The 23,244-nt window shown below is 38.6% G+C and overlaps 1 protein-coding gene across 1 annotated transcript in view; it reads left to right on the top strand.

The window, feature by feature from the left end:
- Nucleotides 1–23,244, top strand: part of LOC117306972 (laminin subunit beta-1-like) — a 55,518-nt gene that overhangs the window by 8,562 nt on the left and 23,712 nt on the right. The window contains exons 3-8 of the mRNA XM_033791576.1: nucleotides 6,185–6,744; nucleotides 7,255–7,518; nucleotides 14,751–14,871; nucleotides 15,348–15,536; nucleotides 18,329–18,508; nucleotides 20,408–20,517. Coding sequence (XP_033647467.1) covers nucleotides 6,185–6,744; nucleotides 7,255–7,518; nucleotides 14,751–14,871; nucleotides 15,348–15,536; nucleotides 18,329–18,508; nucleotides 20,408–20,517 — 1,424 coding nt within the window. The remainder of the gene's footprint in view (nucleotides 1–6,184; nucleotides 6,745–7,254; nucleotides 7,519–14,750; nucleotides 14,872–15,347; nucleotides 15,537–18,328; nucleotides 18,509–20,407; nucleotides 20,518–23,244) is intronic.

Here is a 23,244-nt window from a genome sequence, read left to right as displayed (position 1 = left end):
AAATACACATGGTACACACATAGTCTTAGAAACATTACTGGTAAGGTTTCTTGTATTCAATTATTTTACTTGAACACTACAATGGCACCAAAGCAATAACCAAAGGGCACCAAGGCCAAGGGGCACCAAAGCAATGACCAAAGGGCACCAAGACAATGACCAGGGCACCAAGGCAATGACCAGGGCACCAAGGCCAAAGGGCACCAAAGCAATAACCAAAGGGCACCAAGGCAATGACCAGGGCACCAAGAAATGACCAGGGCACCAAGGCCAAAGGGCACCAAGGCAATGACCAGGGCACCAAGGCAATGACCAAAGGGCACCAAGGCCGAAGGGCACCAAGGCAATGACCAGGGCACCAAGGCGATGACCAGGGGCACCAAGGCAAGGACCAGGGTACCAAGGCCAAGGGGCACCAAAGCAATAGCCAAAGTGAACTAAGGCACTGACCAGGGCACCAAGGCAAAGACCAAAGGGCACCAAGGCCAAGGGGCACCAAGGCAATGACCAGGGCACCAAGGCAATGACCAGGGCACCAAGGCGATGACCAGGGGCACCAAGGCAAGGACCAGGGTACCAAGGCCAAGGGGCACCAAAGCAATAGCCAAAGTGCACCAAGGCACTGGCCAGGGCACCAAGGCAAAGACCAAAGGGCACCAAGGCCAAGGGGCACCAAGGCAATAACCAGGGCACCGAGGCAATGACCAAAAGCGTGGAGGCATAAAATGGATACAATTCCAATACTTGCCTTGTCCCTTCCTGTATTCTCACCAAACCATATAAAAGATGCTTTGTTCTGTACCTTCAGGATAGCATTGAGTGAGGTAACAAAAAATCCTGTAAAAAAAAAAGCGACAACAAGAGGGTAAATCAGGCATGTAGGGGAGATTAAATCGGGGATTAGAGTGCTCTAACTTTGAAATCACCATTGATTACTAGTTGACTTCCTGCCACCATTGTCATAGTAGGGGACCTACTGTCAGTCTTTTGTGTTTATTAAAAAGTGGATATTACTGTAGGGGAGAAGCATTGGTGTACTGTCAAAATCGATGTATAAAAGTTTAATTTGAAAATTGTTGGTCGAAATACAGTACATTGTTTGACACAAGATGGGGAGATTTTTAAATGGAATGCCCCATGCCAAAAAGTAGGCAATTAACTGTCAAAACTTGGTTGAAGAAATATTGCTTGAATGAAGAAAGTAAAAAGCTGGGACAAACTGCTTTACCAATTAACATGAGATAAATTATGCACTCTTTCAAATAAAACCTAATTACTGAAAAGTCTTTGTCAATTTGAGTGTTTTTAAAAGACATCACTTCACAATGGATGCTTAAGTTTTTTATTGTTTCATCAGGTTGTCTTTGAACACCTAATGCCATTTCACTTATTCCAAGAATAATTTCACTTATTCCAAGAAGTGCTTGGAGACTAGTTTGTCAATGTCATGTATTATACAATTTAGTTGTATTGTATGTAGCCCACCTTGTTGAGCTGTTTTAAATGGCTCCGCTTTTAACATCGGTCTCATCACTGTCACCATTACAGCCCACCTTCGGTACATGTCTTAAACGCTAAGTTTTCAAAGGTCGCAAAATGCGAGGTAGTTTGATTGCAAATTTTTTCCCATTTAAAAAAGTCCAATACTACTCCAACATACCTCATTTTATTCCTTACATTTGTGGAATTACTATAACACATCACAGGGCTTACTAAATGATGACTTTGTCCAGATGTGATGATTTGAAAATTGGTCTATATTGTATGGTACATTTACCTGATTGTGTAGCTGTAACTAATTTTTTAACACATTTAAATACTTTTTTTTGTCTGGCCTTATTGGTGCCAAAGAAATGCACTGCTTTTGACAAAAAAAATAATGGAGACTCAGTTATCTTTTAGTCTATTCATGTTTTTTAAAGATATCATACATGAAGGTTACCAGTTCTCACCTCGTGACGTTAACAGCAAACTTTTGCATCCCTTTTGAAAACTGTTGGCCCACATCCGGTGTATAATCCTGTGTATAAACCACCGTTACGCAAGCTTGCATACATTCAGAGATTCTGATGTGGCCCAACTAGCTTGAATGGTTTGGTTTATTGTGGGGTACTGTATGATCTCTCCAGGTTGTTACCATTGCCTGCATTGCTACATTTCTGGTTTGTTGTAATCATTGTTTCCCATCAGGGCCAAATGACACTCTGTCTCAACTCTGGAGTCCTCGACCCAGTCTGAACTACTCCTGGGAAAGGACACCATGTGTGAAATCAAAAATTAATTGCATAAAGACTGTTTTTTTGTTCGTGGGTACGTTATACCGACTGAATGCTATGTACAGCAAGCAGCCATGGCAAGCTAAGAACTAGCATAGTTAAAAACTTTTTGTCTGAAGGTATTGTCAGCGACAAAAACCAAGTCTGCACTAAATTGCAGTTGCTAGGGCTTAAGCGCCAAGATTGATGTGTGAATTGATCTTAATTGCTAGGCAAATTTGAAAACTGTTGGCTCATATCAACTGGCTCATATCCGGTGTATAAGTCTCTGTTTTGTGTTAAGTCTTTGTTCAACCATTGACAGGCAGTAAAAAATCAATTATTGAAATGAGAATCCTGGTGTCCTAGGACTTGCTTGATTTAGTTGGTTATTGTGTGGCTGACCTTTACATGTAGACCTTACATGTTACTATTACTAGATTCCAGGTGCAATTTTTACCCTTGGAGAGCACCATCATTATAACTCAGTCTCTAGGCCAATTATTTCATTTCTTAAACCATCTTGACTCCCTGGGGAGTATGCAGCCAGTGCTGCCTAATGCGTGCATTCAAGTAACGCATCAAGCTAAATCAATCATAAGAGCATTCTTGCTGCCCTATACTCCTGGGTGAAGAGAAGCAATTAAAGTTACCATGCTTAAAGAACACTAAGTTTCAGAACTAGGATCGGGACCACTTGATAGCCACAGATAACAGCAGCTACAAGACTACAAGTATAATAAGAGTCAAAAGGGACACCTCAGTTGGTAGAGCACTGGTACCTTTATCCGGAGGTTGTTGGTTCAAGTCTTACTCCAGTCAGTTTGTCTTTATTCAAACCCAAAACATTTAAAAACTTACCCAGTCAGTTTCCCTTGTGGTTTACTTGCAATTACATTTTATTTAGACTAAAAAGAAAAGGCAAGAAACGGATATTCTTGCCTCCTCTGTGTAGCTAGTGCTGATATTGAGAATAGTGCCATGACAAATTTATCAAAGAATTGTTTTTCAGAATTTGAGCCAATCTGAAAGTGACTCAACATAATTAGATTAAAGTCACCTGGAAGTGGTATTTTTTCAAAATAAAGCTTTTGTCACTAACATATGTGTTTTGATGAGTGGAATGTGAATGAACAGTTAACTAAGGTTTTAAAAAATCAGTTCTTATGTTATTCACAAATTTAAGAGTAGACCCCGACCCGACCCGAGAGGGCGCTGTTCGTGACATTTACTTTGCCTGTAATGCGTAGAGTAAACACAATTGCAAAGTACATGTACGGACCAAGCCGTGAGTTTGTACGTTTCAAAAAAAAAAAATGTTTGTTTTTTTCTGGCAATGCCGACCAGGTGTATTGCTGCTGAATGCAGAAAAACACTTTTTGAAATGTACCAACTCACGACTTGAACGTACATGTACTTTGCACGTGTGTTTACTATACGCATTGCAGGCAAAGTCTGCCTCGATTGACGTCACAAAAGGGGTAGGCGGAGTCAGCCCCCCAAACAACTTTGTATATTTTTTAAACATATAAATCGTGACAAACAATTACTAAAAAAATTGTTTTATTGTTCGTAAGCATATACTCTTATGTTTGAAAGAAAAAAAATTCTATTTCCAGGTGACTTTAAGATTGGTTTGCGTAGAGATGGTTAACTTTGTTAAGAGACACACAGAGAAGCTCTGTAAACTGAAACTAGTCTCTAAAAGTTTGCATTTAGGTTTTGGAAACTTAAACCTTACCCCCTGTGATTGCTTAAAGGGACATGTTGATTTGGATTGGGTGATTTGGGCTTTAAAAAAGCATGTTTAAGCGTAACAAACGCTTTCAGGTGCTTGTTATAGGTCAAACTGCCCACTCCAAGGCAACTGTCCCTATTGAAGTTGCTGGATGATCACCAAACTGAAATAACATTGCTTGCACAAATTTTAAAAGCACCACAAATATCACAAAAGTACCAACAGCACCTACCCAAACCCACCCCACCAGCACCCACCCAAACCCACCCCACTAGCACCCACATGACATCCCTGGGATACACCAAGGGGGCATGCCATGGATCCTACAATGTCTTGATGTGTTTCCAGACAACTGTTGATCTGACTCAGTCATCCCCGATCCCAGGTCCAGCACTTCTAGAGCTTCCCTCAGTATAAAAAACATACCCTGTGCCTTCATAACCACCTACAGGATCCCTTGTGTTTAAACATAGCATAATGCTGAATAGCAGGCACACAATGGAATCTCTTTGAGGGTAAACATGGTGCTGGTGAGCTGATTTCCTTATTCCTTGGGTCTTTATCCATGCCTGACCACACAGATGGAATGCAAGCATCAGGATGATCGCTCCTTGTAGCGACCATGCTGACTGGAAGGAGAAGTGGTTGCCAATTACAAATACTCAGTAATCAAAAGTAGACACTTTCAGTGAACACTTTTCAGTAATCTGAAGATCACTGAAAGAAAAAGAGCTGCGGGATTGTGAGGATCAACATGGGGCATTTGGTCAGATATTTAAGATGCTCTAGGTTAACAGTCATCAAAACACAGGGCACAATATTTGATGTACAGATAAAGTTGCAGGTTTAAAAAATTCACTTTGGGACCGATTGTGTCACTGCATGTATTTAGTGCAGTGCACCCTACACATATCAAAGACAAAGTTCAGAGGTTTGGGAGAGCACACTCAAAAGTTCAATTGGGTCGCTTGTTTTACTTTATAGGTCATTACATAAAATACCTGGCTATGTTCAGAGCTGATCAATGGCAGGTATTTTGGTATAGGGCCAGTACAGTTCATGGTGTGAAGTCACACCACTCCAGGCTGAAGATTTAATACCCAGGAGATTCCCAAAAGAAAGAATGATTTATGTAAGCCTGTTTGGGGGGGGGGGGGCGTGTTTGTGGTTTTGGAATGTCTAGAGTATAAAGGTTTCTATTCAGGTATTGTTAGGCTACCTCCATGGGCTACCTGTTCCTCCATGGTATGACTAAAGTCGGACCAGACAACAGTCTGTACTCCAGGGCCCAATCTCATAGAGCTGCTAAGCGAAAAATAAGCAGGCATCATTCATAAATTGTACATGTGACATGGTATTTTGGTGGGTGTTACGATCCAAATTCCTAAAGGCCAGAGACTTCAAAAAATAACCCCGCCCTAAAAATAAGGGTAACAAAAGTAGTCAAACAGACCAGCATAATATGAAACAGCAAGTATGTTAAATTAAATTTAATATAAACCATTACGTAAACAAAAATAAGGCAATACAAAAAGGCAGTTAACCAGTTGTGACATGAATTGAATATAAACGGGGGGCGAGCAGCCCAGGCAAAATAGGGTTGAAGACCCAACAGCCTCTGATATACCTCGGCTTTCTCGGAGAGAGCTGAAGACCAGTCCTTCCAAGGTACGCGATGTGATGAAGCCCGGTGTGGAAAAATGGTCGGCCCCCTCGGTGCTCTCTGCTTTCGTACCGTCGTTGCTTCATGCAATTGGTACAACAAAGTCCGACGACCGCAGCTCGGAGGAAAAGAAAACTCACACAGTACCCAAGTCACAAGTCTGTGTGTCGTAAAGTTCGACGCTCTCGGGAATTCACAGCTCCGCCTCGTCGACGTGCAAACTCCCCGTCATTGAAGAACCACCGCAGCCTACTGCATGGTTTCGGCAGCGACGAACTTTACTGGAGGCTTCACGGATTGATCCATGCAGGAACGGCGAAACTAACACATGTCGAACATCACAGTTCGGCAATTAAAAATGCCGCTCCAACGTGGGCATACTCAGAGTTACTTATTTATTTTATTTGATATGTTTTTACATATTATCTGTTATTTAATTTGATTGAAAACATGTAAATATAAAAATGAAAGCCTTATATTTATTTAAGTCAACCCAATGACTGAGTTTATTATTTGATTTCTTTGCAGTGTCAGCTGTGGTAGGGCAGACAAACCAAGCCCTTTCCTGCGAGGAAGGTAGCTGCTACACAGGAAACCTCCTGGTTGGTCGCGAAAACAGACTTTCTGCAACGTCTACCTGCGGTATGGAGAGCGTGGAGCGCTATTGCATCGTCAGTCACCTTCAGGATGTTAAAAAATGTTTTGACTGTGACTCACGGACACCGTACCAGAAGGGCTTGAACACGTACAGCCACCGAATCGAGAACATTGTCACCACCTTCCAAGGAGCTGATCGTAAGAAGATGTGGTGGCAGTCGGCCAACGGACAGCAGACAGTCTCCGTACGCTTCGACCTGGAAGCTATTTTTCACTTCACACATCTTATTATGACCTTTAAGACCTTCAGACCCCGGGCTCTCGTGATTGAACGCTCGGCTGATTTCGGAAGGACTTGGAGTGTCTATCGGTACTTTGCGTACGACTGTGAGGAGTCCTTCCCTGGTATCTCGCAGGGCCCTCTGTACAATATCAATGATGTCATCTGTGAGAGTCGGTACTCCGCTGTAGAACCTTCAACTGAGGGAGAGGTGAGACAATTTGTTAAGTTAAAACATGAACCAAAGTACCTTTTGATCTGTGGCAAACCAGTGGAGAGGCAGTAGAGATGGGAGGCCCCCCCCCTTTGCCCTCCCCTCCTCCTTTTAACTATTGTTTCCCCAGCTTGTCATCTCGCTAAATCTGGATGTATTTGACTTCTTGATGAAAATACCATGATAGGATTAGTTTGTTGCTGTTTTCTCAATAAGAAGGCAAAAAAACTATATTCAGCTAAAACTTTCACGTTGTGCAGGACTAATGATGTGACCTGAGCATAGATGAGTTTGGTTGAATCATGGAGTTGGCTTCTACCTCCATGGTTGAATATACTGCATTTACACTCTACGTAGAGGTGAAGAGTATTTCCCCCGGTGGTAGTTCTTGACTAGCTGCACAAAGCGCCCTCTCATGTGATGCGCATTTGGACCCATTGATATTAAATTTTCAAATTATAAATAAATAATTTTGTATGTTAATTCAAAATATTTGTTTCCCCTTAGGTCATCTTCCGCGTTCTCCCACCAAACATCCGCATTGACAATCCATACAGCAACGACGTGCAAGACATGATCAAGATCACCAATCTGCGCATCAACTTCACAGAGCTTCACACTCTAGGGGACATCGAGCTGGATAATCGGCAAGAGATACGAGAGAAATATTACTACGCCATGTATGATATGGTGGTGAGAGGAAGTTGCCATTGTTATGGACACGCTACTAGCTGTGTACCGGCTGAGGGAGTTACCTTCAAGGAAGGCATGGTCAGTATTGGTTATTTGTTGTGTTGTTTTGTTTTGTTAATTCTCTCAATACCAAATTGTTTTGACGTAAACAACTGTTAGCGAGAAGACTATATGCAAGTCTTGCACATGTTCTAACATGGGGACCCGTAAAAGTGTGCCGGGTAAAGAGATGTAAATAGGAAAAAAGTGGTCCCAAAAATATTTGAATACGTGTGAGGTTTGTATAGTCTATTGTTTTACCTCTCAACGTGACGCAGATCAGGATGTTCATCTTTGAGAGGGCAAGGCCTTACGATTGGGCCCTTTTTGTCTTCAAAATGATCAAGTCTATGAGAAATATTTGAAGGAGTGCACTTAATTAACGATCAGGTATTAGCAAAATGATACAGGTTAGATAGTATATTGGGTCAAATGTAGCCATAGTATGTTCAATGGGGTTACCAATTATTGCTGGCTGCGTTTAGTTAGCGGAAAGTTACAATCCTATATGCGAACGACAACAAAGACATCACTAGTGCCTGTGAGGTATAAAGCAAACTTACATCTGATTTATGACGAGTCTCCCAGAGTGAACGCAGCCAGCCAGGCAACAGGCAGAGTTTCCTTCATTATTATTTTTTAACGCAGTTGTGGATTTATGTCCAGTTGACAGTCCGATGTAAATATTAGCGCAATGATTTGACCGGTTGGTATGCTGGAATCCTCTATGTGTGTTTGTTGGTGTCAGCGTTGGAATGTAGGATTGTACTGGTTACATGTGTAATAGTTTATATAGTATAGAAGTATGTGGTAGAGGCATCTGATGCGAGTGACCCCATTGAGAAAGATTGTCCTTTAGATCAATGCCCAAGTTCATTGAGCTGCTTAAATTGAAAGGATCTGTATACATGCTTGGTCCCGACTCTGAAAAATAATGCCAAATAAGACTTACTTGGTTAAAAGTACGCCGTCGCCAGCTTTGGAAAGTAAATTTATGCATTTTGAGAATATTTTAACTTCAAAGTACTGTGGTTATTGAACAAAATATATCACTTTTTATCACCAAAAAGATTGCATCTGAGAAGTACTGTTAACTGCAGTAGCCAGATTTTCAACAATATCTTGGAAATGTTACGATATTTTGAAATTAAATTGTCAGCACAATACAATGGTGCTCATCAGGAAAAGATACCATTCCACATGTACTACGTTTATCTATGACTGGTATCCTGCACATTTTTGCATATTGGGCTTTACAGCAAAACTGTCTACTTAAGTAGCTCTTTGATATTTCAAACAATATGTTCTGGTCCTCTCCAGGACAAACCTTTTTACACATTTGCACTCACAAGTTTACTCACTTTGTAGTTACTTCTTTTTCTTGTTTTATTGTTTTTATTTACTGTGTTAAAGACACTGGACACTACTGGTAATTGTCAAAGACTAGTCTACACAGTTGGTGTATCTCAACATTCATGAAATAACAAACCTGTGAAAATTTGAGCTCAATCGGTCGTGGAAGTTGCGAGATATTAATTAAAGAAAAAAACACCATTGTCGCACCGTGGTCACACGAAGTTGTGTGTTTCCAGATTTCGAGACCTCAAATTCTAAATTCGAGGTCTCAAAATCAAATTCGTGGAAAATTACTTCTTTCTCGAAAACTACACCGCGTCAGAGGGAGTTGTTTCTCACAATGTTTTTTATTATCAACGTCTCCCCATTACTCGTAATCAAGAAAGGTTTTATGGTAATAATTATTTTGAGTATGTAATTACCAATAGTGTCCACTGCCTTTAACATACAAGCTTTTCTTCTAGATTGTCCATGGTTGAAATGTTGGCTAGTTCATTCACAAATTAGATTTGGAAAGGGAATCATCGATATGTTTGACCAACTTACAGGTGGCAAATTTATTTAGGATTCAGCACATGCCTCAAATAAATTCAATCAATTTGGTTGTGACTAAAGAATAATAACGGGGTTAGCAGGGACCGACTTTATGAATATTTATTAATGTTTTCTTCCTGAGAAGTACAAATCTCGTATTGAGCAATTATTCTGGCTGTTATTTAAATAGGTCAGGCCAGGTTTAGAATTGAGGTTTGTCAAAGGTCGGCATTCCCATATCTGATTATTTCAAGATCGTCGCCATGTTCAGTAGCTTGAAGGCAAATAGGTTCTTTGTCCCAGGTAAATAGTTCTGGGGTTCACCCGAGTTCACATCACTTGTAAGTCGCTACGTTGCAGCGACCACTAAAGTGAAATATTATACACTTAATTTACAACAGTAACTGTAAGTCAGGTTTAAGAGTTAGACAAAGCTACAAACAAAATTAAACTGATTAATTAGAGGATAAGGAGAGGTTTGCGGTTACACCATTTCTTTGAGGAGTGTTGGTTCTGAAAAGAGCCGCTGGTTGACAACTCAACATTTCCGGTGCACTTAAATTATTGACTTGCTAACTGGGCTCGATTTGACATACTTGTGAAAATTCCATGACAGTTTTCAACTGAAACTTTCACATGGAACTTTCTTTAAAATTTGGCCTGTAATTCAGCACTGAGTTGACCAAAAACCAATCTATGACCCTCCCTTTAAGTCAGTTTGGAAAGGAACAAATAAACGTCTGTTTGGTTTTCGTCTGCATACACGTGATATCATTATTTAGATGGCTCCTGAAGAACCAGATCATAGAAGGGTCTCTTTGTTGTTGCCATGGTATCGCTTGGGTACATGTTTACTTGCTCTCCAATTTTCCCTTGGGATCTCGGTTTTGCATGGGAAGGGGAGTGTATACGCGCGAAGTGGACGTGCTTACAGGAACACAATATTTCAAAGAATGGTATTTTTTTACTTTTCAATTTTTATATGCATTTTGGATGATGTGAATTTGTACCTGTCTGTATGCAGTGTTGATAGTTTGGTTTCCATGGTTTGAAGAACCCTTAAAGGCAGTGGGCACTATTGGTAATTACTCAAAATAATTATTAGCATAAAAACTTACTTAGTAACAAGTAAGGGTGAGCTTTTGATAGTATAAAACATTGTGAGAAACGGCTCCCTCTGAAGTATTGAAGTTTTTCGAGAAAACTAATTTTCCGAGAAAACTAATTTTCCTCAAATTTAATTTCGAGACCCAAGGATTAGATTTTGATAGAACTACTTCAATTACACATCAAACAAACAATGCATAAACTCCAATGTTGAAATTTTTATTATTCTTTTAAATGAAATGTTTTGTGGGTGGAGAAGTTTGGGGTTCTTTGTATTAGTGAGTGAATTGAAAGCAGGAGATAATGGAAATGAAGGAAATAAAGGAATCAATAAATGTAGTTTGTTGTAAACATGTTGCTTCCATGGTTGGCTACCCAACATTACGTGGTATTTGTCAGTGGGATCGAAGCCATGGTGCCAAAACCTTCAAGAGAACAAACTTAACAATGTTAAAAAGCATACAGACAACATTAAAGGTGCCCAGCAATTGCAAACATGCATTGATATAACAATAGACAATTGTAAAATCATTACATGTACAATTTACAAAGATATTACAGATTTAATTAAAACAAATAATATAAATTGAGACAAGGTTAACACAAAAACAATGGTTATTGTCTCCACTTTCCCCTTTGAGGGTAAAACCTCCAAAACCTGTAAAAATTAAGCCGTGTGGGATTTAGGCAGGCTAGATTTAGACAATCAACATGTAGTCAGCACATGTTTTGCGTTACACATCTGTTAAATTTCGTTGACAGCTGCAGATGTTTTACACTGGCTTAATATTGAACTTCCCTCTGGGCAAAACAGGGCGCAATGAGTAGAAGGTTGGTGTGGGTTCCTGAAACAGGGCGCAATGAGTAGAAGGTTGGTGTGGGTTCCTGAAACAGGGCGCAATGAGTAGAAGGTTGGTGAGGGTTTCTTCTGCATGGAGAATGAGGGTTTAAGGCATGAATCCCTAATTGAAAGCTGTGGGTTCAGTCCTTCTGACACTGCATGGGTTTATACATTTATTTATTAGGGTCTAGAAGCAGATCAGTGGGTTGCTAGTAGAAACTTGACCTGTGGTCGTTTAGAATAATAATATACTCATGGTGATTGTAAGTTTACTTTAGACATTCTGAACACATTCATTGTGGGGATCCACAAAATAAATGAAAAAAGTTCTGTAAAGTTCTTTTTGTGTGTGTTGACAGCTGCAGAAAATGAAAAGTTGTTTGGGAAAAATAAGAATTGTGACTAAACGCTACATTAACTCTGGTACAATAATTTGCTTAGTCACAAGCTACTGGCACTTACATTTGCATTCCTCAGTCTATATAGAAACGGTTGCTATGTCACACGATTTGGGGCAAAAGAACATAATCTACCCAGCAAATAGATACACATGGTGTTATAAATCCCAAGCCAAAAATATACATTTCTTTAAATAGTTTAACATTTCAATCTAATGTGTATAACATTCCCATATTATTAACATTTCTGAGAAGTTTCCCGAATTCCAAAAACCTACTTAAAGTTATCAAGAAGTAAGGAACATAATCTACCCAGCAAGTACATAAACACATGTTGTTATTGCAAACCAATTTACATTTCTCTAAGTCGTTTAACACATTTCAATTAAACATTCGCACATCACTAACTCTTCTTAGAAGTCTCTCAAAGTAAAAAATCTACTAAAAGATCTCAAAATAACATAATCTACCCAATAAATTGAAGTACTCATTATGGCAATTCAATTTACTTTTTTAGCATGTCAATGTATGGTATAACATTCTGATTTCATTCACAATATCTGTTCGGTGAATTCCTACGTGGGTAGTTGTCCATGTTTACCTTCCACTGTGGTTTCTTCCCCCATTTCGGTCACGGACAATGACTATGAAAAGTTGATAATTTGTTTTGTTGACCTTGGTGTATGTTGTTTTAATACATTCACAATATTTGTTGGTACAACAGACAGGTTGAATAGGGTGTTAAAAGTAGTACACATGGCCATAAAGTTGTTATACCTGTCTGTTCTGTGGGTTCTGCCTGTACAATAGATTGTGTACAGTGAACTAAACATCGTAAGGTTAGAAAAACAGTCATTTAGAAGAAAAAATACTGTGAAAATAACCATATGTACAAAGTGTCTGTACATTTACTTTGACTTTTCTTAAAATTGGATTGGTACTGTACCAGGCATGATATTCGTCCATCTTTAATCATATTAATCTGATTTTTAATGTTTTATTCACTTTTATTGCCTCTTGGAAAAGTCAGAAAAATTGTGATGAAATATCCTGAAATACCTTTGTACAGTACACGCCCTCTTCACATAAATACTCAATAAAATGTTCGTACTTTTTTTCAGAACCACCCACAAATATTATGCAATATAAAAATGACATGAACCCTCATTTGATTATAATAATTTATAAAGAGACAACTTTAGCATGGTAGCTGCACAATATAATAGGCTATGGTTGGCTGTGAAACTGACATGAACCCTCAATTGATTATAATAATTTATAAAGAGACAACTTAGCATGGTGGAGACACAATCTAATAGGCTATGGTTGCTGTGTAAAAAAGCAACAGAACATGAACAGAAATCTGTACATGAGCTGTGTTGGTTCTGAAAAGAACAGATTTGTGATAATCTGATTGTCTTTAAGAGAAAGTTTACGTGTGAGTTATCACACCTAAGTTCTTTCAAAACCACCAAAACTCACTAGAGAGATTACTTTAATCTTCAAGGTGTTTACCCAACCTTGGTTATTGTATGTTTATCATCCATTTGTTCATAATGTACACACGTACATGTGCACATTTTGTAGTTATTGGTGGACTCATTGTAAATGTGTTGACCGGCTGATGCCTAGTTGGTACCCCAGTGTGTCCATAATGGGACCAAATTGACCCAACATATTGCATTACAGCCTGTATGCACATGTCCAGTTTAGAAACTTAGAAATTTCATTTGTAATATAATTTAATAATATGTGGTGCGAAGCTGTGCTGAAGTGTGAGAAATAATTTCTGGTGTTTTTGTTACTTTTTTATTGTGTAGGTTCATGTGTATTTAGGTCAGCAACATTGCTTCTGTTGTTGTTGTTTTTTCTTCATGCCTATAAGAAGCACATGATGTAGGTATAGGACCTGAATGTTCAAAGTTAACGGTAGTCTGCAAGCCAGGATCAAATTAATTTGTGATCAGACTACATTGTGTCCTTTCCTAGCTGTACGCTTTTTGTGTTGTACAATTAAACAGGGAATAAAACATGGAAATGGTCAATGTATTTGAAAAAAAAATTATAATTGCAAAAGTGCAAATTGGTTTTCAACTACAACATTATGAGCATGTGATTATTAACACAAATATATTCGAATTTGTGTGACTATTTGCAAGGTTGAATACCCCAAGCTGCAGAGTAAGGTTAACTGTGTAATACTGCATCAACATTGTACATTGGTTTAAAGTCACCTGGAAATAGAATTTGTCTTCTTTCAAACATAAGAGTATATGCTTACGAACAATAAAACAATTTTTTTAGTAATTGTTTGTCACGATTTATATGTTTAAAAAATATACAAAGTTGTTTGGGGGGCTGACTCCGCCTACCCCTTTTGTGACGTCAAACGAGGCAGACTTTGCCTGCAATGCGTATAGTAAACACACGTGCAAAGTACATGTACGTCCAAGTCGTGAGTTGGTACGTTTCAAAAAGTGTTTTTCTGCATTCAGCAGCAATACACCTGGTCGGCATTGCCGGAAAAAAAAATAAAAAATCTTTTTTTGAAACGTACAAACTCACGACTTGGTCCGTATTGTGTTTACTCTACGCATTACAGGCAAAGTCTGCCTCGATTGACGTCACAAACAGCGCCCCTCGGGTCGGGGTCTACTCTTAAATTTGTAAATAACATAAGAACTGATTTTTAAAAACCTTAGTTAACTGTTTATTCACATTCCACTCATCAACACACATTAGTGACAAAAGCTTTATTTTGAAAAAATACCTTCCAGGTGACTTTAAATTCAGAACGACTGTTAACATAAAAACAAAAAACATGGAAGACCAACATTGTTGAGGTTATTAGTCCCATTGCATGCCATAATTGTATTTATTTTTTGAACAGGTTATTTATTGTCATAACTTTTGATCTGTTGCTTTCTTTGTACAGAGTATTTTCTAATGAGGGAGCTTAAACACCAGTACTTGGTACAAGAAAGATGTATACTGTATCAGCATTTAACCAAAACATCCTTTTTGTTTTTGACTAGGTCCAAGGAAAGTGCCTGTGTGGTCACAACACTGAAGGCAACAACTGCGAGAGATGTCAGGAATTTTACAACGACCAACCCTGGAGACCTGCTACACACAACCAACCCAACGAATGTAAAAGTAAGTAGGTTCATTACCTGTCATTAAGTTGGGAAAGGGGGTTTAGAACTTAGAAGTTGCTAAACCCACCCCTAGTCACACCCCTTCTTAGGGCTTTGTCACACGTGACAACTCTGACAGGCAACTTTTACTTTGAGGCAACCAACTGTAGTGCATGCTACATGACAACTTTGGTAGCACAGGAGTAATTTCTCAAATAATTTCCTAGAATTGGAAGAAGCTTTAAGTAAGTAGTAAACTATCGGATACATCCATGTGTCTCTTTTGTGGGAGAGTTGGCTATGAAAGGATCGGTGTGTTCTCAACGTTTCAAACAGTATGCACTGCTCTTCTCCATGCAAAGCTTCAAACAATACTTAATTTCTTAGAAATTGCCTGGAACTGATTGCATAATGTTTGTCTGAATGGTACAAGTAAACAGAGTTCATATGCAGAGTTCATAATTTGCACTGACCCACTTTGTTTTTCCCTACTAGGATGTAACTGCAACAGTCACACCAATCGTTGCCATTTTGACCAGGCAGTCTTTGAGATCACTAATGGTGCTAGCGGAGGGGTATGTGATGACTGCCAGCATAACACCATGGGTAGAAACTGCGAGCAGTGCAAGCCATTCTTCTACATGAATCCAGACAGAGATATCCGAGATCCCAACATATGCGTCCGTAAGTATTACTAATGTTTGAAAAGTAGGAACTAGGGTTTCGGTTCATTATTATTATTATTATTATTATTATTATTATTATTATTATTATTATTATTATTATTATTATTATTATTATTATTATTATTATTATTATTATTATTATTATTATTATTATTATTATTATTATTATTATTATTATTATTATTATTATTATTATTATTATTATTATTATTATTATTATTATTATTATTATTATTATTATTATTATTATTATTATTATTATTATTATTATTATTATTATTTCATTTTATCCCAGCATGCAAAAGAAAGATCTCATTTTCCTTTGTGCCGGTAACTCCTCGAGCCGGGCTACGTCCCGTAGCCTTAGATCTCAAGGGTCTTTCTCAGGATCCTCGCTGTTCCCAAAAGCGCTGCCTTCTGTAATAGATCTACCCTCACATTTGTCCCTATTTCATCTAGATGTTTCCCCAGTGCTTTGGGAATGGTGCCAAGTGCTCCAACCACCACGGGGACTACTTTTACCTTTACCTGCAAAATCTTACGAAGTTCCCTGGCCAGGTCCTGGTACTTCTCGATCTTTTCCATCTCCTTCGAAGCTACCCTTATATCACCTGGCACCGCTATGTCAATGAGATGACACATCTTCTTCGTCTTATCTAATAGCACAACATCCGGACGCCTATGTTGTATAACATGATCGGTCTGAATGTTAAAGTCCCATAGGATCTTGACCTGGTCGTTCTCTACAACTTTCTCCGGAACATGGTCGTACCATTTCGCAAGTACTTTGACACCATACTTCTTACACAGATCCCAGTGAATCACCTTGGCCAGCTTGTCATGTCTTCCTTTGTACTCCGTCTGGGCCATCTTACTGCATTCGCTAACAATATGAAATACAGTCTCCTCTGCTTTATTGCACATTCTACACATAGGAGAGACGTTTGCTTTCTCTATCCTTGCCTTCATTATATTTGTCCTTAGAGACTGGTCTTGCGCCGCAGTAATCAAGCCCTCTGTTTCCTTCTTTAGTTCTCCACTCTTTAACCAATTCCATGACTTGCTGCTGGCCACTTCCTCAGTACACCTCAAGAACCGGCCATGAAGTGGTTTGTTCCTCCAATCTTGATGTCTTTCCTCCTTCCTTTCCCTCTTGTACTCTTTCGGCCCAACTTCGTCTGCCCTCGTGTACCTTTGTGCAACTTTCGACAAGCTCTCCTCGGTCCTCCTGACATGACAATGCAAGCTTCTGCGCTCGATGTTAACACTGTCCGCCACGCTAAGCAACCCCCTTCCGCCCTCTGACCTCGGAAGATAGAGTCTACTAACATTTGACCGCGGGTGTAGCATGCCATGCATGGTCATTAGTTTTCTTGTCCTCCTGTCAGTGACATCTAGATCTTCCTTAGTCCACTCGACAATACCCGCACTGTACCTCATCAAAGACACGGCCCATGTGTTAATCGCCTTAATCATGTTCCCCCCGTTTAGTTTAGACTTCAAACATTTCTTTACACGCCTGATGTATTCTGCCTTCAGCCTTACCTTTGATTCCTTGTGAAGGACATGGTCCGATTCAAGTACACCAAGATACCGATAACTCTCCACCTCACCCAAAGCCCTCAACTGTGCACCATCTGGCAGAGCAATGCCATCGGAATGTACCCTCTTCCCCCTCTTCATGGTCATTGAAGCACATTTCTCCAGACCGAACTGCATCCCAATGTCATCACTGAAAATCCTGACGGTCTGCACCAAAGAGTCGATCTCGGCCTCATTCTTATTATTATTATTATTATTATTATTATTATTATTATTATTATTATTATTATTATTATTATTGTTCATTTCTGGTGATGAGACCAAGTATGTCTCAAAAGAAAACTTAATCTCTGTGACTTAGAAGCCTGAGGAAACCTTTAGACATGGGTGTTTCCAATGAACCAAGGTTAACCCCTACTTAGCCATCCCATCGCAAACAAATTGAGAAAAGCAAGTACAGAGTTAAAGGCAGTGCACACTATTGGTAATTGTCAAAGACTAGCCTTCACAGTTGGTGTATCTCAACATATGCATAAAATAACAAACCTGTGAAAATGTGAGGTCAATCGGTCATCGAACTTGCGAGATAATAATGAAAGAAAAAAATACCCTTGTCACATGAAGTTGTGTGCGTTTAGATGGTTGATTTCGTGACCTCAAGTTCTAAACTTGAGGTCTCGAAATCAAAAACGTGGAAAAATACTTCTTTCTCGCAAACTATGGCACTTCAGAGGGAGCCGTTTTTGAATGTTTTATACCATCAACCTCTCCCCATTACTCATCACCAAGAAAGGTTTTATGCCAAAAATTATTTTGAGTAATTACCAATAGTGTCCACTGCCTTTAAGCTGTTTTGCCATCAGGATGAAAGTTTAAAAAGAGGCCAAGATAGGACATGGTATATTCACGTCCATACATTGCCTTTTGCCCTCAATTTACCTAGAAATGATCTTGTATAAGAAACAAACATTTTCAAGTTAGGCTGTGCTTTCATGGAAGGGCCATATTCTTACACGATGATTGTTGTGGGTTCTTCTGTGTGCACTATGTATTTTTACATCCCATTCGAAGGACAATTATGGCTTAGGATCTTGCTTAAAGAGCATTAGGATCTGGACCAGCCTGGCCAGTTTATTCTCTTCTTCATATTTCAAAATTAAAAATGAAACTTTGTAAAACCAATTGACGATAAAAGTTATACTTTTTCTTGGATATGCTTGTGACCGTGTTGTTCTTGTTCCATTCCAGCATGCGACTGTGACCCATACGGCTCTGAAAATGGCGGAGAATGTGAAAGCCACACCGACCCATCTAATAATCTGATTGCTGGCCGCTGCATGTGCAAACGATTTACCACAGGAGTAAGATGTGACATTTGTCAAGATGGCTACTGGAATCTAAGATCTGAAAACCCTGATGGTTGTCAAGGTAAGAATGTCTTTAAATCAGTTACGTGTAGCTGTTTAGGTGCGAGGCGTTTAGAATTATCATTGTTTTAAAAAGTTGATTTAAAAAACATATACAAGAACAAACATTTTAGATCAATGTTCCCCAATCTCAGAAGTTTTCATGGCTTTTCCTGGCTTTAAACATTAAACTGTGAGCAAGGTGGAGTGTGCACTTTTTAGTTGACCCTTGATAACCACTGACTGGCAACGTACATACGCAGTGAGGTACTCATTCAAACAACTCATTTGGAAGTCTAGTCAACCAACGGTACCACAGTATTCTACACTCGCACTGCCTTCAGCTTTTTCGCTATACTGTCACTGGTTTACCAGTGTTCATTACATTTCATTGTACGTCTTGCATTCTTTGTATGGTTTTAAAAAGAAAACTAGTAAACTTGACCTTTACATGATAAAGAGGTTAAAGGTTAACTGTCTAAGGTTATCTCGGTCTTCATCATACAACATAAAACTGTTGAATGAAAACTGTATCTTGTCCCTGAGGAGTGAACTTACCTTTTTAGAATCGGACGGAGAAATCAATCCATATGATGATCTATATGGAATGTGAACCCATAGTCTTAGTATGGTTCATGTACATTTAAAGGGAGGATTCTGGATTGGTTAATGGAATGATTATTGCCTTAAAACTAGCCAGCCATGAAAGTTTTTGTTGGGAAAAGTGATGCTTAGTTTTTTTCTAACTTCACATAAACAATGTTTATTTTTGATAAACTTTGTCTTAAAGATACGTAGTCAAAACTTGAGGTATTCACATGTACATGTACTTGTGTCTTTAAAGGCAGCTTTGCAAACATTTTTTGGGGTTTTGAAACTTCGCAAATTTCATTTATCTATGATTTTGGAATCATCTAAAATTGAGTATTTATTTAGAAAGAAATGTATAAAAAAAACATTCCTTGAAAAACAAAAAATATTGTTGGATCAAGCTTTGAAACTCTGACATACACATCAAGAGTTTTTTCACCATGCACTTGGTCTGTTAAAGAATGGCTTCTTCCATAAGTACAACATGATAGAGAATAGATAGTAGCAGTATTATATACAAAAAGTGCTTATGTGAGGTAGAGATGGTTTAAATAGAAACTACCAGTTCTTTTCAGAAAATACTAAAAAGATATTTTCACATGGTGCTACTGCAAACCTCTCTTAGTTATACTTCCACCTTCCACCAGAAATCAACAGTTAAATGAACACCAAATAATCTGCAGCTCCTTAAACTGAGTTCCATTTTCAATACAGTACATTTAATAATATATAATATCAAAGTCTTATAAAGAACACAATTTTGTTTCTAGATTTAGAACAGAGAACCTAGTGTTACTGTCAGTCTCTCTGGTTGAATTGAAGTTGTGTGAACTCCAATTACCTCTGTAACTATTACAACCTTTGACCTCTATGCTTACATAGGGTCAGGAGTGTAGCACTCAATCTATGGTAGTTACTTTTACCTGGCGCCTTGACTCTCTCTACCAATGATTCATAACTTTGTCAGCTCATTCAACTCTTCAGATTCATTTAATGGTTTGGGAACCCCTTTTTATGAGCATATCATTAAGTGCATGGTATGACCCAAAGGATATGTAGTGATATAGTGATACTAACAATTTGTCTTGCGATGAGTTTTATTGCTCTGTGAAATCGACCCCTTGTGAGATTTAAACCGACAACCATGGTATTGCTAGAGCAGAACTTGTGAAAGTACTGAGTATACAGTGCTTAAAACACATTGGTGTAAGGGTAAAAACAAATTAATATTCTTTATCACCAAAACTAATGCAAAACTAACATCTGATATTTAGGTTCCTCTGATTTGGTACACACTGATTAATGTAGTTGTTTTCTTTTGTGGTTGCAGCCTGTACATGCAACACTCTAGGTACTGAGGGTAACCGAGGCTGTAACAAACAAACTGGTAACTGTGTATGTAAACGTTACGTCACCGGCAGAAACTGTGACCAGTGTTACGTAAGTATTAGGGTCGATGCCACCATTGCATGTTGCTTAGACATGTTGTGAGATAATTGTACAGGACCTCACAAACATTTATTTATTTATTTATTTATTTATTCATTTCATACTTGACTTGTTTACCCTCATCGATGTATCTGTGTATCTTAACAACTCAAGTCACAGCATCCTTCAGGAAACCAGACATTATGAAGCCCCATGGAGAAACTGCTTCTCATTTGCCCAGTTGACTGGTTTAGTCTGCAGCCTTCGAGAAAGACTCTGCTAGGGTCGAAACGTCAGGCCATTAACTATTTTTTGCAGGCTTTGTGATTTGTCAGGTTTTTGTTCACAGGGCTTCCTTTGTCGTTGAAATTTCCTTAAAGACATGATCTATACATTAAGGGAAGAGACACACGTGTTATTGTATAAAAACATTTGGTTTCACACTTGATGTCAAGTGTCTGTAAATCCTCTAACAAAAGTTCATTCAAATGGCAAATTTAGCCCTCTCCCCATTCCCGTTTCAATGTTGACTCATTGAGAAGTCTGTGCTCAAGCTGGAAATGAAAACATTGTTGGGGGTGAGGGTTTGGGCGGGATTGTCTGAGTTTCATCTTAGTTTATCAATAAAGCTTTTGTGGGATGTGAACAAAATTGCGCAACCAAGATTTATCTTGTAATGAAGAATCACATTTTTCATTTATTTAATTTTTAAGTTTTGGTTGTGAAGCCAAGAACTCTCAGAAAGCAAACTTAATATGAATCTGCAGCAAACATGTGGTCGTCTCTTTGTAAATGAGGCTGTAATTGCTGGCATCGCACTGTTGTATTGACCACAAAGGAAATGCATGCAGTGCCATTAAGAACTGGTATCATGCCATACCGGTAACCCTGATCTGCACAAGGGACATCCCTTCCTCACCAAAATATAGACAACCAAGGAAGTATTATGACTAGAGTTATTCCAGGTAAATGAGACAATCAAAGTTTTTACCAGTTTAAACCTCAATGTCATTAAATGCAGTGGACACTATTGGTAATTACTCATAATAATTGTTAGCATAAAACCTTTCTTGGTGACAAGTAATGGGGGGAGGTTGATGGTATAAAACATTGTGAGAAACGGCTCCCTCTGAAGTGACATAGTTTTTGAGAAAAAGTAATTTTCCACAAATTTTATTTCGAGACCTAAGATTTAGAACTTGTGGTCTCAAAATCATCCATCTAAACGTGCACAACTTCGTGTGACAAGGGTGTTTTTTTCTTACATTATTATCTCACAACTTTGATGACCGCTAGAGCTAAAATTTTCACAGGTTTGTTATTTTATGCAAATGTTGAAATACACAAACTGTTAAGGCGAGTCTTTGACAATTACCAATAGTGTCCACTGCCTTTACGGAGAAAATATTATTGCAAATTTGGAACATTTCAACACAGAATCACCAACCAAAGGAAACAAGCATATTGTTAGTCAAACCACATTTTGGAACAAAATAGTTTTTCATGTAAAAACATGGTCTGCTACTGTGCATGCAAATCTTATTGCAGGGACGTGATTTCTCGTTTTTTTTAACTGACAATCCAATTCCCCCCCCCCCTCCCAAAAAAAAGGTATATTTTTTATTTGTTTATATTTAAAATTCTTTACAATTCCACAGATTGAGAGCTTTTAAAAGCAAAGAATGTGCTAACCTTCATGCTTTGAGCTCACAGTTCAGGCCCTATCACATCCCTGAAATATGTTTGGAAACTGGAGTCAGCTTAGCTTGACTAGATTTCTATTAATCACATCAGACAAACCACAGAAGGAAATGGGATAGTTTTGATGGTTGTAGATAGAGTGGTTTAATGACTATGGAGTCCCTTCCTGCTGGTCTTTTTATACCTGTCTACTCAGGAAGTTAAAGGAACATTACAGAATTAAACAAAACAGTTGCTGGCAGTGTAAGCATTTTATTTAATCCACCATACATGAACTCTAAAAGTTTGAGATCGATCTGCCATCTGGGTCACAAGAAAATAGTGAAAAAACAATTACATTTTGCACGACATTGATTGAAAATAAAAATGAATAAAACACTCACTGAGCAATAATCTCCTTAGGGGAAATTTGTTTGATTTATTTCTCATCAAATATGACATTCCAAACGGAAATATTTCAAGGGAGGTTTTCTACTATTATCATCATTAGACCGTGTAAGTTTTATGTAAATCTGTGATCTTAGACAAGTTGTTTTCTTACCAATTCTGTAATGTGCCTTTAACTAGCATTGGACTATCAGGTACAATCAGGTACAAGAAGATACAATCCAGTCCATAACAATTGGCGTCTGTGTCTGCTGTTGTTGCCCAAGTTTTACTAAATAGTCTTCAAAGACATCAGTACCATAGCGCTTTAAAAACATAGTATTTACCAAGATGCAATTCTATATAAGTGTTCTTATTATTATTATTTTTGTTATTTCATTTCATTTTATCACAGCATGCAAAAGAAAGATCTCATTTTCCTTTGTGCCGGTAACTCCTCGAGCCGGGCTACGTCCCGTAGCCTTAGATCTCAAGGGTCTTTCTCAGGATCCTCGCTGTTCCCAAAAGCGCTGCCTTCTGTAATAGATCTACCCTCACATTTGTCCCTATTTCATCTAGATGTTTCCCCAGTGCTTTGGGAATGGTGCCAAGTGCTCCAACCACCACGGGGACTACTTTTACCTTTACCTGCCAAATCTTACGAAGTTCCCT

The sequence above is a fragment of the Asterias rubens genome, chromosome 2 (genome assembly GCF_902459465.1).
Source record: "Asterias rubens chromosome 2, eAstRub1.3, whole genome shotgun sequence".
Taxonomy (NCBI): Eukaryota; Metazoa; Echinodermata; class Asteroidea; order Forcipulatida; family Asteriidae; genus Asterias; species Asterias rubens.
The sequence above is the reverse complement of the archived record's forward strand: the minus strand, read 5'-3'. Positions and strand labels throughout refer to the sequence as shown.